Source organism: Macaca nemestrina, chromosome 3, assembly GCF_043159975.1.
Source record: "Macaca nemestrina isolate mMacNem1 chromosome 3, mMacNem.hap1, whole genome shotgun sequence".
Classification (NCBI taxonomy): domain Eukaryota; kingdom Metazoa; phylum Chordata; class Mammalia; order Primates; family Cercopithecidae; genus Macaca; species Macaca nemestrina.
The window spans coordinates 186,779,051-186,794,902 of NC_092127.1; the positions used below are offsets into that span (position 1 = coordinate 186,779,051).

Genomic DNA, 15,852 nt, shown 5'->3' on the forward strand with positions numbered 1-15,852 from the left:
ACCATGATCTGAAGGCTACATGAAGTGAACAGCAGGTTCCAGGCTAAGGAGGAGAAAATTAACTGCGTAATCAGATTTGTGTTTTGAAAATTTGTCATTCATGAAACTCTCTTGTTTTATAAGATCTTCAATGTCTACATAGTTGTATTGCAGTTTACCAAAACTTTATTATATAGTAAGTTGTCATTATCTAAAAATATAAGAGATCATGAATATAGTGACAGGATTCACTCTTTGAAGTTAATACAGTCCAGCTTCACTTAGCAAGAGTGCTTGGGGAAGAGGACCTTTGCTTTAGTAAGGAAGGGAGGTGTCAGTGAGTTGTAGGAAACACATAACTGCTGGTAACAGAAACTAAAAAATCCCATTGCCTCTAGATTTGTAGGAGAAAAGGTATCAAATCTATTTTTTCCCAATTTTCTGTGGTTTAAAAAAAAAATTTCTGGGACCAATTTCCTTATCATGAACTATTGTTTGGCATGCCTTCATTTATCTGCTTCTAAATGGAAGAAAAAATGTTTTACTGAGTACCTATTATGTACTAAGCACAGAGGTAGGCCTTTTCTCATTTAATGTTTATTCATTTAATGTTCTCATTTAATGTTTATTCATTTAATGTTCACAAAATTACTAAGAGGTAGATGCTATCATTACACTATAGACAATAAGATGGTAATTCAGAGGTGGTTTCCTTGCCAAACTCAGTCTTGGTTTTCAATCATCATTCCTTTCAGGACTGCCATGTTTGGCCAAATGGATTGTGTATGGTACCCTCTGGGGTTGTGCAGGGTGATAACATGATTACACTCCTACGTGGCCCCAAAAGCCATTGTGTAGTGCCGCCTAGCCCGCTATCCCAAGAGTCATCTTCAAATCACCAGTTCTCAGTTGTATTTGTATTTATGGCAGTGAGGTCTTGGAGAAAGGGCTCCATACACTGAGCACTCAATAAATTTACAGTTGTGACTGACAGTGGATATTTATTTGGTTCTCAGAAAAATCAATCTGTGGAGGAAAGCAAAGTGTAACAGTTATTTCGAGGCTTTAGTTAGTAGGATCCAATTAAATAGGTTTTCGTGTTACGGTCCTATTTCATTTTCCTTACCCACAATCCTTAGCCCTCCAGAGTTCAGCAAACAACACAGAAAAAGACAAAGGTCCCAGAACCTCCAGAATACCTCTCCGAAAGTTCTTGGTCTGAAGCATTGGCAAATTATCTTTGGGTCTGACTCTATGGTTCCCTTTTCTCCCTTTACACAGTTTTTCCTAACTTAGAACCTTTCTGCTCTTAATTTCGATAGAACTGTAACGTGACTAATAATGGGTTGACCAGCCCATGGCACGGGCAAAGCGCCAAATAAGGTCTCAGGGGGGCCGATGCAGGAAGCAGGCAGTGAAGGCAGAGAGAGAAGAGCAAAGAGAAGAACCAGAAAGAAATAAAAAAAAAACCCTAACAGTTGGCCGTCTTTCATGTAAGGGCAGACATCCATCCAGATTTCGAACAGTGTAACTCTAGGGGAGGAGTTCCCAACCAGCCTGTGCTGGTGCCATTTGGTTGAATCATAGTGGAACGCATTGGTTTACCTGTGTCTCGGATGCTTTTCTGCTTCAGTGATAAAGTTGAGTTGTTGTGAAAGAGAGCCTAAGACCCATAAAGCTTAAAAATTTTATTAAACTGATTATGACTTTTTTTTTAAAACAAAGATCGTTTTCCAGAATAATCCATGTTACAAGGACTTTTTTTCCCCATTCATCAGATTAAAGTCACTTCTGAGGGTCACTGCTGGGCTATAGCTCTCTAGAGCAGCTGTAGGGTCATCTTGTCACCATGGTGCTACTAGCATGGTACCCTAACCTTCATCTACTGAGCAAAGATTCTCCAACATGCAAAGTTGTTAAAAGTATATGGATGTTTCCAAAAGTAAACTTCCTTTACAGGAACATTTGCTTAAGTGATACTAATGGGTTTTTCCACCTGGAATATTCTCTCAGATATCTGTATGATGTAGAGTTTTATTTTGTTCAGGCCTCTGCTCAAATGTTATTGCCTCAAAGAACCCTCCTCTGACCAGCAGACCTAAGTAGGCATACTCTTTGTCTCCCTAACAACCTTACTCTATATTTTCAAAGCAGTTAGCACTAACTCCCATTGGATGGTTGAAACATTGGCTTATTATTGGTTCCCTTTCATTAAAATACATCATCTATGGGGTTAGACACTGCTTACAGTTTTACTTCTATATCCACACTACTTATAAACATGTCTGGTTTGCTTAGTAAGTCTTGTTGAGTGAATAAACAAAGGAAGCCAAGCAATGGTGCTGAACAGATAACATATTACCTCCCATTAATGGGTTAGATCAGGAGCCTCAGAAAGGAAAAGAAAAAAGATAACAAAGAAAAAATAATTTTCTCACTAGAACCTGAACTATTTATTTAACTCTAAGTTGTGCCGAGAACTCTAACAGAATTGTCAAATAAAACGTTTCTTCAATTCTCTGGTGAGGCTACGAGACATAGTAGCATGTACCTGGAGTAATACGGGTCTAAATTCAAATTGCAGCCCTATTTCTTAATATTTTCCTTTTCATATAGAAATTATCTATCTATATCTATATCTACATACACACACACACACACACACACATATATATATTAAAAATGTGATTAAGATTAGCTGCCACCAAAGGTTCTTGTGGGTATTAACAAAGATGATATGTGCAAAGTCCCTAAATGAAAGTCCAGCCCTCAAGGTGTTTGATTGGTGATTGGGTTTTGCTTCCTCTTCTAGCAGGACAGTTGCCCGTTGGAGAAGTGAGATACAGCCGCTCACACTTGCATCGCCATCCTTTTCTAAGGCCTCAGGTCCTCACTTTTCATTTTGAAAGTAAAAACGCAAACCAACAGTAGTCCCTCAGATGAAAGTTCCTTGGGTCACTGTCTCCTTTGTTGGGATAGGGGAGGCTGACTCACCTCCCAGGCAATTCTGAGAAGTCTTTGGAAAAGGGTTGCAATTTGTTTACCGTTTCCGACAGTCTTATTGGTTGCCATAGCTTGACTTTAGGCAGCCCTCCTACCAGCCGCCTCATTAAAATAAAGCCCTCTTTATGCCTTCAGTGGCCAGTGGCCTCGCATGTGAAAAGAGCTGCTAGCCACTCCCTGGATTCTACCAGCGCTTGCAGCCAAAGGATTGGGCCTCCCTATCAAGGGTGGGTACACATTCCCCATCCTCAACCTGCTGCCAAATAGCTGCAATGACTCTAGAAGCTTTTGGAAAAATATCCTTCAGCATAAAAGGCAAATTTTATACTCTAATCAAAATAACTGCCAAGTTAAAAAACATTCTATGAAAAGGGTGCTCTGGGAGAAGAAATGAAAAGCAAAGGAATGTTCTCACCCAGACACTACCTCACTGTGGTAGGAAAAACAGAATAAAATAAAATAAATTGAAAGATTTGCATTATTCCTTTCAAGAGAAAGTGTCCAGTTCAACAAAGAGCCTTTCTGAAATGTTAAGGACTTCTAATTATGACTAATAAGCTTGGCCTCACACTAACTTCCAGCCCTAAGATTTACAACCTCCAGCTGCTAGGAGGATTTTAGTTCTTCAGTAGGATCCTTCCAGCTAATGTAGTTGATTTTGTGTGTCTACAATGTTGAAGAAATGGGGAATTTCTAGTCTATTAACTAATTCAAGTCAGTAGTAACAAATACAACCAGACATGGTTTCAAAGCTTGTGTCCATTACTTTATGGCTGTGTAATCTTGGACAAGATCTCAGCTTCTCTGTGTTCAATGCTGTCATTTGTAAAATATGCAAAATATTGCCTAACTTTTATGGTTGTTTGGAAGGAGCAAGAGGTTCCTTTCAAGGTGCCTAGGAGACCACAGCGGGGAGTAATTGCATCTTATTTCTTGACCTCTGTACACCGCATTTTCAGACAAATGTAGAAAAGGTCTCAGGACCATAACTTGAAAACCTTTGACTGAAGTGATGTAAATCCAGATACTCAATGTGTAGAAGACTTAAGGGGATGTGAAAACATTTTCCTGTAAGTAAATAGACTTCTACAGTGACATGAAGGAGTCAGAAAGAAAGGATGAGCAATTGAAAGGAGATATTTCAATTTAGATTTAGGCCAATATGAAATACTAATTAAAAGTAGCCTGTGAAGTCAAATATGGCTCAAGTTCTTTTATGAGCTATGTGACTTTCAATTTATTTTTTTACTTCCTGTGCCTCAGTTTTGTTTGTGTAAAATGGAGCCCACCATAACCTCAAAACCAATTCATGACACAGATATTAAATACTTAGTGACATAAAGCACTTTGTGCCTAGGTCATAATACACACAACAAAATACAATGTATTATAAAAATATAATGTAACATATTTTAATATATTTATAAAATATATTTTATATTTATGCTATTATCATTGTAACAATATAATGATATAACAATACAATGATAATAGCAGCTCTTAAGCTTCCTAACATGCAAACAAACTCATCCAGAGAAAGAATAGTCATGATTTCTGTGTTTGGTGTGAGCCTAACACAGATAAAACATTTTTCAGGAGAGGATTCAAGCAACTGAAGATCATTGTCCTAGAAGATGCTCAAAATTCATTCAGATCTTAGGAGTTTAGGATTCTAATGCTGCCACTGTTTTCAACTCATTTTATGCAGGGTTTTGAAATAACAGCTTTATTGAGGTACAGTTTGTAGGTCAGAAAATTCACTGTGTCAAAGTGTACAATCCAGTGATTTTTAGTATACGCAGAGTCGTGCAATAATTATGACTATTTTATTTTAAAACATTTCATTACCCCTTAAAAAATCCTGTACCAATTAGCAGTCACTCCCTATTCCCCTAACTACTTCTTCCAAACAACCTCCAATCTACCTCTTGACTCTATAGATTTGCCTGTTACGGACATTTCATGGAAATGGACTCATGTGATATGTGATATTTTGTGACTGGCTTCTTTCACTTTACATGTTTTCAAGGTTTATTCATGTTGTAACACGCATGGGTACTTCATTCACGTTTGTGACTTTATAAGATCCCCTAGTATGGATATATCACATTTTGTTTGTTCATTAACTGATGAACATTTGGATTGTTTCCACTTTTGGCTAATGCAAATAATGCTGCTATGAACATTTATGTCCAAGTGTTTTATATCCAGAAATGGAATCTGTAGGTGATAACTCTGCTTCACATTTTCTCCACATCCTTGTTTATACTTGTCTTTTTAATTTTAACCATCCTAATGAGTGTGAAGTGGTAATTCATTGTGATTTTGATATACATCTCCCTAATGAATAATGACATTTGAGCATTACTTTTGTGTGTTTATTGGTCAGTTGTATATCTTCCTTGGAGAAATAATATTTATTTGGAGAAATGTCTATTTAGATTATTTGCTCATCTTTTTGATTGGGTTACTTGCCTTTTCATTGTTGGGTTAAAATATTTTTATGTAATACAAATTCCTTACTAGATAATTTACAAATAGGTATTTTTTCATTTTGTGGTTTGCCTCTTCACATTCTTGCCGGTGCTCTTTGAAGAATAATTTTTTAATTTTGTGATAAATGTAAAGGTTTATTTTTGCATCCTTGATTCTATTCCATTATTCTGTTTGCATTCTTATGCCAGCACTATCTTGATTACAATAGAATTATAGTAAGTTTTTAAATCAAAACATGTGAGTTATCAAACTTTGTTTGTTCTTAGAATTTTTTCTTCCAATCTGGGCTTCTTGATTTTCCATATAGATTTTATAATCAGCTTAATTTCTTCAAAAGAAATTACCTGAGATTTTGATAGAGATTTTATTGAATCTGTAGATCAATTTTGGGAGTACTGCCACCTTAGCAATATTAAGTCTTCTGAGGCATGAACAAAAAATAGTTTTCCCTTTATTAAAGATTTTTCTTTAATTTACCTAAATTAAAGAATCTTCTTTAACTTTTTTCAGTAAAGTTTTATAGTTTCATGTGTAAGTATTGCACTTCTTTTGTTAATTTCTTAGTATTTTAATCTTTTTAATGCTATGGTAAATGGAATTGTTTTATTAGTTTATTTTTCATACTGTTTATTGCTAGTATATAGAAATGTAATTGATTTTATATCTTGATCTTGTATCAATTTAAGCTAACAGCAGGCACACCAGCCATACATATACAAAGATTAACAGAAACTCAATTTACTTGTGAACAGGTAAATTCTCAAGTAAAAGATGCTTATTTTTTCTTTTATCTCTTAAAAGTGTTGGTTAGAATTACATTTTCAACCTACCTTAATGTTGTGTTTGTCATTGAAAGACATTGTCAGATAAGACAGAAATCAGAATAATGGGTAGAAGCAGACAGATGAGAGCAGGTGGCATAAACCATGGTCCTGGAGGCCAGAACATGCTTTGCTTTTCATGGCCCTGACAGTTACCTTAAAGTTTTATGCCATCTTCATATTATTCTTGCAATTAGAGAACATTGAAGACAGAAACAGTTGAATTAATCAACAACATGCTAGTACAATAAGGCAACAAATCCTGTCTTAGTCGATGTGCTGTTTTCAGAATTTTTTTTCCTACGTTATAGCAAAACCTAATGAAATAAACAATTTTGGTTCAATCTGTGCTTCTTGTTTTACTCAGTTTTGGTATATTCTCCCCAAACCACTTCTGCTCTTATTCCCTGGGGACCCTATTTCATTTTCATTCTTAATGCCATTCTCATTTTCAAAATCATTCGTGCGGCACACAGAATTAGAAATGCAGGCTACCTAAGTCAACCTGAAAAAGCAACTATCCAGTACATCCCCCATCCATAAATGACCGCTGTGACACTATCATGCTTTGCACACACCTCCCTTTCAGCCCTCTTCACACTCTGTTACAGCCATTCATTCACATATTTGTCCCCACAAACTCGTATGGAAAAGATCCATGTCATTTTCATCACTGCATCTCTAGCGCACAGAGCACAATGGCTAGCCCTTAGTGCATGCTTAGAAAATGTTTTCCAACTGAGTATGTAAAGGGAATTTCTTTTGAAACTCTCCTTTACCCTTTCTAAGTCCCAAAACAGCTTTACAAACATAATTGCTTTGGCATAATTTTTCTAAGCATTTCTTCTGACATTTCTTTTGGGAAATAATTTTACCAAAAGTCAATAGAGTTATTACCTGCTGTGTGGAAGACTCTGCCAGATGTTATGGCACATAGAACAGAGCTTCTGATCTAGCTGGTGACACAACGTATGTACGTGATAAAAATCAGTGCAAGTGTCGACCAAGCACTTATATGTGCCAGGGATAGTGTTTTGATGAATGTAACTCATTTAAGTCGTGCAGCAAATGAATGCACCGGGCTCTAATCCTATTCTCTCTGACAGGTGAAGGAACGGCAGGTGAGCTATGTCACTTGCACAAGGTCACTCAACTTATAAATGGCTAAGCCAAGATTTGATCCCAGGCAATCTGACCCCAGGACATATTTACATAACCAACAACCTACTTTGTACATACAAAGTCACAGATGATAATTGACAAGTAAATTTTTTTATTTCTCCAGAAATGTAGGGGGACAGATGATCACTATAGACCAGGATGTTCACTGAAGGATTCAAACAGATGATAGATTTCAGTAAGCTGAAAAAAAGCTGAGCCAAATTTAAACACAGTAACAAGGAACTCTAGACAAGGGGAAACTGTGAACAACACTAGAGAGCTTGGTGGAGGGTCCAGTCATTCTGAAGTAATGGTTAATACTACCCAATGTACTATTCTGGGCAATGAAGATAAAATAAGACAAACTGCATGTTCTCATGGACCTTACATAACAAACAAAAAAAACAAAGACAGACTTATCTAGTGGAGAGATGTGCTATGAAAAAAGTAATAAAGCAGCATAAGGAAATTGAAAGGGACAAAGGAAGTGTTGCTATGTAATAAAGTGCACGCAGAAAACAGCCTGTCTGTGAAGGTGACAGTCCACCTGCCACCCATGGTAGGAGAAAAGCAGGGAGACGTGAAAACCTGTGGATTAGGTATTTCCAGGGAGAGGAAACAGAATATCCAAAGGCCCTGAGGTAGAGCATTCTTATTGAGTGTGAAGAAAGTGAGGGAACCAATATGGTTGGAGTGCAGCCAGGGAAGAGGAGAGAGGTGGGAGGTGATATCCACAGGAGCTGGGGCCAGGATCCGTAGAGTCACATAAATCACTGCAATCGCTTTGAATTTTTCTCTGCTGAAGACTTTCCATCAGCTTCCCATCTGACACACAGGAGCAATACATGAGTCTTCCATTTCAGAAAGATGACTCTGGCCAAATGCTCCTAGAATGAAGGAGTACATGAGCAGGTAACCAAGGACACTTGAGGAGTCATATTCTTGGCCGGCTCACGTAGAGAATGTTTGTGTAGAGAAGCAACAGAAATTGAAGCTGAAGACAGTTCACTGAGAGTCGTCTTGGTTGCCGTGCTGGCAAGCTTAGACTTAGACTCTGTGGCAACCAGAGGGTTTGCGGAGGACACTCCATCGCTATATCAAATACATGATACAATGCTCCTATTTCCTGTTTCAAAAGTCTTCCTGTTCTATAAATATCATAGGACTGATAATATTCAGAAATGTTTAAGAAGTAAATTTGACTAGGTGAGATACAGGAAACCAATGAAACACAAAACTATCAGGGGCAGTACTGTCACGATCCTTAGCAGGTAAAATAAATTCCAATTTTATTTTAAGAATACCAGACATCTTCTGAGCATTTGCCATATGTTAGACACTTGGATACAAACTTTCTTTGGATTAGGTCATTGAATATTTATAAGAACTTAAGCAATCCGGTGCATCTTAATTCACAGTTGTAAAATCCGAGACCAGGAGAGGTTGGGCAACTTAGCCATGGTTATAGTTAAGGAGAGGTGAGGCTTGGGAGTGGGTGTGCTAATATTGTGCATTTCTTTTTAAATATTACCATACTCCAGTATAAATATTTACAGTCAATTTACTTCACCCAGGTTTATGAACAAATTCTAGCAACTCCTAAGAATTTGTCTATAAGGGATAAACTGATACCTCTGTAATACCTAAACTGGAAACCTGTGTTTAGAGCTTGGGAGAGAAAGAGGAGGAATAGTGGATCAATTAAGAGACAGGAAAAGGAGAAGACCTAGAAGAATGTGAGTCCTGCGTGCCTTTTTGGTGATATTGGACCACAAAATAATAATTTGTCATAAAGCAAAATTTATAGTTCTCAAGAAAAAAAAAAACATTAAAATTTGTAGTTTTCTTCACAGGATCTTAAAACATTCTAATAATCACTAAGAATATTTGGTGAAGATTTAGTTCTCACCAAAGGTAACTAAAAATGACTTGTCCACAGTTCCACACATGGTGAAGCTTAAGCTGTACTAACCTCACATACTCCTCTCCTATTTGGGGATTTATTTACTTTTTTACTTTTTATTATTTTTCCAACTCCAAATTCCATATCTGATTAGGAGGGCAGCCACCATGACAGAAAGCACCCAATTTTGCATCTTAGCCCTCCAACCAAAACCATATTTTACTCCTAAAGAAAACAGGACTTCCTTTAGGCTTAGGTTGCTGCGTTCAACTCTGCAAGGCTGGAGAGTTTCTCCATCAAATAAGCCTAAATCTACTTTCACCTTAGAAATCAGAAATAAATGTAACACATTCTTCACATTAAACATACAGCATATAAGCCACAGACAGTGTGTCAGAGAATTTCTTCTTGATCACGTATTGTATTCATCAGTCGGAATTCATTTAGCAGAAAAGACCCCCTCTGTCCCCGTGAGCCACCCCTTCTAGCCCTGCTATGACTAAAGGCGATTCCTGTTGACACAATTCATTACTGTTTTCTTATCTGTATAGTAGATAGACTCCTACCACGTAAACACCTCACACATGTTATGTCAGGTATAACTGGCAAAAACATTGTTTTCTTATACTAGTTTGAAAGGAAATTAGATCAGCTGTAGACAGCTTTGAAAAATTGAGTGCTTATTAAATTCAACAGCAGCAACAAAAATTCGGTTGTCCATCTCTTCAGGAAGTGAGTAGAGAGGGAAACCAGCTAATTCAATATGAATACGATAGAACACTGCTTAGGACTTTCCAAAGAATTGAATGGGAAGGGCATGAAGAATGAAAAAGCCATGAGACAAGACAGCAACCTGGGCCTAGCATCCTCACATCCCTCCTCTTAGCTTTGTCTCCATAATCTACCTATGTCTCCAATTGATTATGTATCTATCCCTCTAGTTATCTTTCTATTTACATGTATGTATCGTTTACCATCCATATCAATTTATAAACTATGTATGCAGATATCTGCCCATCTGTCTTTCTGTTCTTATTTTGAAATTTTCTTTATTTTGCAGGCATACATTGGGCACTTATTGTATTAGTCAGTCCCTTTATGAGTAGAGATATGACAGTCAATAATGTAAATACCTGGCCTTCATTAGCTTACAGTTAAATGGAGACAGACTGACAAGTGACCCTAATAACACTTCAGTGGGATGACCTCTCTCACGAGGTCAGCACATGGTGCTGTGGGGACATGCAGGAGTGATGCCTGAAGGATACTTGGTGGATGGATAGGAATTAAACAGTCAAGGAAGGGAGGAGGAACAGAATGCAGAGAGAAGAGGGTGCATCATGATGTGCAGAAGTAAAAGGAAAGTCAAAATCTGATTAATCTGAAAAGCTGTCTGTATTAGTCCATTTTCACACTGCTATAAAGTCTATTTTCACACTGGGTAATTTATGAAGAAAAGAGATTTAAAGTTCCACAGGCTTACCATAGTTCCACAGGCTTACCAGGAAGCATGACTGGGAAGCCTCAGGAAACTTACAATCATGGCAGAAGGCGAAGGGGACGCAAACCCATCTCCTATGCTGGAGCAGGAGAGAGAGCAAGGGGGGATGTACCACATGTTTAAACTATCTTGTGAGAACTCACTCACTATCATGATAACAGAATGGGGGAAATCTATCCCCTTGATCCAATCACCTCCCACCAGGTCCCTCCCCTGGCATGTGGGGATTACAATTCGATCTGAGACTTGGATGGGGACACAGAACCACACCATATCAGTGTGTGTAGGACCAATTTAAATTTTTGTTTCATCTCACTATGGGCTTGTTTCTCAACAAGAGACATAAATGTAACTGGAACTCCACCCAGAGCACCTGCAATCCAAACATAAACATGCAGTGTGGTTTAATTCATATTCCCGGAAATAGGAGAATGCTGATGTCATGCAAAACATTCAAACATCAACACAGACTTGAGTATGCTGTCAGGTTATATGATAAACACAAACCTGGGATGTTGTTTGGCAATATGTGGAAAACAAATTACTGTTAACAGAGCAACTGATGGAAAAAGGCAAAATTAAACGTAAAAATAGATACCAGGAAACAAAGTAGGAAAGTCAGCCCAGCACTAGCATTGTATTATGTATTCCTTATTACTGCTTGGAGAGTTTGTGTTTTCATGTAATATATTGCTATCCCAGGTGGAAACAACTGAGAACATCAGTTGTTATCCAACTAGGATTAAGAATCTGGTTTCTACACTGACGTGTTGATCTAGCACGTTTTTCTCTTTGGATTCGGTCTTCTAAACACAGCCTATTAAAAGATGCTTTAATTGGCATTTTGTTAGAAGGTTAATGAAAACTTACCAAAAATAGCTTGTGAAGGAAGTAGATAGGAACACAAAGTAAAAATACATCCTAATTGCACAAATTATTTTCTTTCACTCAGGCTTCTTTTCAGAGGCAGTTTTAAAAATACTGGGTCAATAACTTAGCCTTTGGCAGTCTTGCCTCTCCAGTGGCCTCCATTATTGCTTGAGGGATCTCTCAAACTCCTGCTCCATTCTTCTGCTTATATATTGTTGGCTAAAAGGTTTTTTTATTCACCCAACAAATACTATTGATGATGCATTGCATATTTATCCTTGCTACACACAATTGCGGTTTGTTTGATTCTTTTCTGTTTGCCGCTTTTCCAAGAAATTACATTTTCATGTGCATCCTTTGAGAACTGCTTATAAATCCTACTTCTGAGACATTTCGCTACAGTTGACTTTTATTCTTCTCCCAAACACAAAGCTCCTCATTGTCTATCTTGTGCTGGGAAACAAAGGTAAAATAGACACGTAGTGCTTACCTCCAAAGAATTCATTGTCTGGTGGGAAAAAGAGATAAATACAAAATTATAATAAAATCTGATATGTGAAATGTTAATGATACAGAGTCAACGATAAAGACAAAGTAACACAGGCTGGGAGAAGGGCGAGGGGGAGTTCTCAATTCACAATACCCAAAACACAGATGGTTTTATGTCATGAAAAGGAATCGATCCTGTGAGTTAACTCAACTTACCTAATGAACTCCCCATTCAACTCCCCATTTGAATACTATCTTTGCATTATAATCGTATACTTACTTTTATCTTGAAGCCACCAAGAAGTCATTAAAAATTTAAAATGAGAGTCTACTAATTTTGACTTCCGCTTCTTTCTCTAGCTAGATTTCTCTTCCTGCTCTACCTTGGATTCTTCTATTCCCATGACTCTTGCTCCTTCACTAATCCGCACACCCGCTCTTCTCTCTCTGAAGCAAGTGGGGCAAGTAAGGAGGCTACCAAGGTCTGACTCACAGAGAACAAGGGTTCAGCACACATCATAATCACCATCATCATCACCGTAGCAACCATCACATTTGTTGAGCATTTAGTAAAGATGTGTAGTGGGTGGTATGTGTGTTTCACTGATATCCTTAAGAAAGCTTTATGTCAACTCTATTAAGTTGGAAGTATTCTCTTTGTTTTGTAGATGATGAAGTAGGTGCTCAGAGAGTTCCTGACACTTGGCCAAGGTCGTTCAGAAGCTGGCCAATACCTGAACCATTTGGGCATAGGCTGGGGACATGGGTCAGATGCTGTGTTAATCAAAACTGGAGCACACAAGATTTGCCTGATAGTGAACCTACGACTGTCATTTTGGAACTGCTTGAATCCTGTTTTTCTGTTTCAATTCCAGAAGTCCCAGCTATGAGAATGAGGGAGAGGCCAAGAGCACAGAGCAGGCAAAGCTGGCCAGACAACCACAGGTTCTCCCCCTGCCGCTGGAGGGGCTCTTCTGCCCTTGCTGCTCACCAGTCTCTACTCTCATCCTGTTGAACAGGCTGCTCAGCCTCCTGTGGCAGAGCCAGCTGTATTCAAACTCTTATGGGCACAAAGGGCCTGGTGGGGATTGAAACTCAGATCTCTGCAGTGGCGCAACATGTGCCCCTTTGCTCCGCTAAGCTTACAGGTAATGTATTAGCTGCAAGTCCTGAGTGTCAGGTCAGCTTTGTTCTGGCTACCCAACCTTCTGCCAAGTGCTGGACAATTGCCCTCATGATGGTCCAGTACTGGTCTAAGCCCGAGTCTCCTTCCTGTACCCTGTGCTCCAAGATTGATAACTAGATTGCTGCCCCAACCCTTGGGTCAAAGCCTCTTTTAATAACCCATTACTCCCATGATCCCCAATCTTTCAAAGACTGAGTCCCCAGCTTTCTTTCTTGGCTAGCCTTCTATCCTCAAACAGAAGCTTCTGCTAAAGCCAAACATGTAGTTTGAGCCCAGCTCCTTGATGAAAGATCTGAGGCTGCTAACTAGCCACCTGCTAATTTCTAAGCCTGTCCTGCCTCATGTTCTTGTTATTCTGTCTTTCCTGTCTGCCAAGCCTTATTTTATAATCTCACACATTTCACCCTGAAGCTAATAAATAGGACAAAGACCAGGAACCCCATAATTGTTAGAGTAAGATCTCAACTTTTTAACACAGAGAAGGTGCGCTCATGACAACATAGACCCCAGCAGCCTCTCCAGCCTTACTCTTCCCATCACAGGCTACGCCGGCCTGAAATGACCCTGGCCCACAAAACAGCTTGAACTTCCATGGATGCTCCATGCTGTTCATACCACTGCCCATGTTTATTTATTGACTTTTTAAAAAAGTATTATCGAGGCCTAATTGGTATACAATAAACTGCCCATATTTAATGTATACGATGTGATGATTTTGGACATACCTGTGGAGCCATCACCACAATATTAAGGCAATGGCTGGGTGCGGTGGCTCACACCTGTAATCCCAGCACTTTGGGAGGCTGAGGCAGGCTGATCACTTGAAGTCAGGAGTTTGAGACTAGCCTGGCCAACATGGTGAAACCCCATCTCCACTAAAAATACAAAAATTAGCCAGGCATGGTGGCGAGTGCCTGTAATCCCAGCTACTTGGGAGGCTGAGAAAGGGAATCGCAGGAGGCAGAGTTTGCAGTGATCATGCCACTGCACTCCAGCCTGGGTGACAAAGTGAGACTCTGTCTCAAAACAAAAAAACAAACAAGAAAAAAAAAATACCAATATTAAGCAATAAATATATGCTACACCTCTAAAATTTTCTTGTGTTCTTTGTTTTATTTGCTCATTTGTTTATTTGATATTATTTTTTAATATTAATTTTTTAAATTCGTAATAAAGTATTGATGACTATAGGCACTATGCTGTATAAAAAATCTCTAGAACTTATTAGTCTTGCATATTTGAAAACATGCCATTTTTGTTCTACTTTTTAAACTTATTCATCCTTCAAATCTAGAGCTTAGTTCACCTCCCCTAGGAAGGTAAAACGTACCTTTCTCCTTGAGAAACCATCTATGTGTGTGTGTGTCTACTATTTACTGAATGTCTGCACTATCTCTGCTTCTTTCACGAATTTGTATCATTGCATTTGCATGTTCCCAGAGTTCTATCCAATAGGTACCTTGGCAGGAATGTGAGCTGAAATCCATTTGACTAGTTAGCTAGCGTATTCCAGGGCTATAAAATAACAGTCCCAGGAGCCTGCATGGTTGTCAGACATTTCTAATAGATCACAGTTCTCTTTCCTACTGAGCCAGCCCAGGATCTCAGAACTCTTTGCAAAGTTATGCTGCAGGCAACCGCCACCAATCAATGTGAAATGGAATATGAACTTCTTTCCATCAAAAGACTCCATGAAAACAGTGAGAAGGCAAGTCCCATCTTGGGAGAAGATATTTGCAATGGACATAACCAAGCATTAGCATCCTGATCTTACACAGAATGCCTCTAAAGAAAGAAAGAAAAGAAATGGCACATTTGCTGCCTTTGCTCTAGGAAGATTTGGATGGGAGAAATCTTGAGTTTCCTGACCTCAGGGCGTACCCTTCATTGACACAAACAACAGGCACTGTGGGAACATGTGACTGTTTGATGTCAACAGCAGCTGTGAGTCGGGCTTATGCGCCACCCACCCCCACCACTCACCTCAGCTCAGCTCACCTGCTTTGTCCCAGAGCCAGCAGAGTACAGGCTGCTGTTAACAACTTCATGTCCCCATGGGTAGCAGGCAGGTGCTTCTGTCTGATCTGGCTCTCCTTGACCACTGTACTCATCAAATAGACCAAGATCCCCAGAGTCCAACATCCTTACAAGGGGGCCAGAAAGGGATGAGCTTTCTGAAGAAGCACTGATGTAAAATACCAGGAGTTTTGACATCAAAGAAGATGTTTGTGATGGCAGCTGGGATTTGGCCATAATCTAGAAGACACATGGTGAATACAGTTGCAAGTCATTTAGTCATATTTCTTGCTAAATTGCTGTGTCTTCAATGGTGAGTCTGTTCGACTTTACTTTTGTTATGCTTCCCTCAATCACATAAAGGACAAACTTCTCAACAGACTGGTCCTGAGTAAAAGTGACCTGAATTCTCTAATAAAGAAGAGGG

At 38.8% G+C, this 15,852-nt stretch overlaps 1 protein-coding gene and 1 long non-coding RNA gene across 5 annotated transcripts in view; one reads left to right on the forward strand and one right to left on the reverse strand.

The window, feature by feature from the left end:
- Nucleotides 1-544: 544 nt before the first annotated feature.
- Nucleotides 545-12,714, reverse strand: LOC105487950 (uncharacterized). 3 transcript variants are annotated; one of them, XR_011621531.1, is made up of 3 exons: nt 12,504-12,713; nt 11,735-12,242; nt 545-1,005 (listed from the first exon to the last, which is right to left on the reverse strand). It is a non-coding gene; the product is annotated as an uncharacterized lncRNA (long non-coding RNA). The 3 variants fall into 3 exon arrangements; XR_011621530.1 differs by lacking the exon at nt 545-1,005 and adding an exon at nt 8,096-8,347; XR_011621532.1 differs by lacking the exon at nt 545-1,005 and adding an exon at nt 8,357-10,943 and having other exon boundaries at nt 12,504-12,714.
- Nucleotides 12,715-15,381: 2,667 nt separating this feature from the next.
- LOC105487952 (cytokine dependent hematopoietic cell linker) overlaps nt 15,382-15,852 on the forward strand; it is a 246,312-nt gene continuing 245,841 nt past the window's right edge. The window contains exon 1 of one of the 2 annotated variants that reach the window (XM_071093866.1): nt 15,382-15,738. In XM_071093866.1, coding sequence (XP_070949967.1) covers nt 15,736-15,738 — 3 coding nt within the window. In that variant the 5' untranslated portion in view covers nt 15,382-15,735. The remainder of the gene's footprint in view (nt 15,739-15,852) is intronic. The other variant, XM_011751612.2, reaches the window with a different exon arrangement.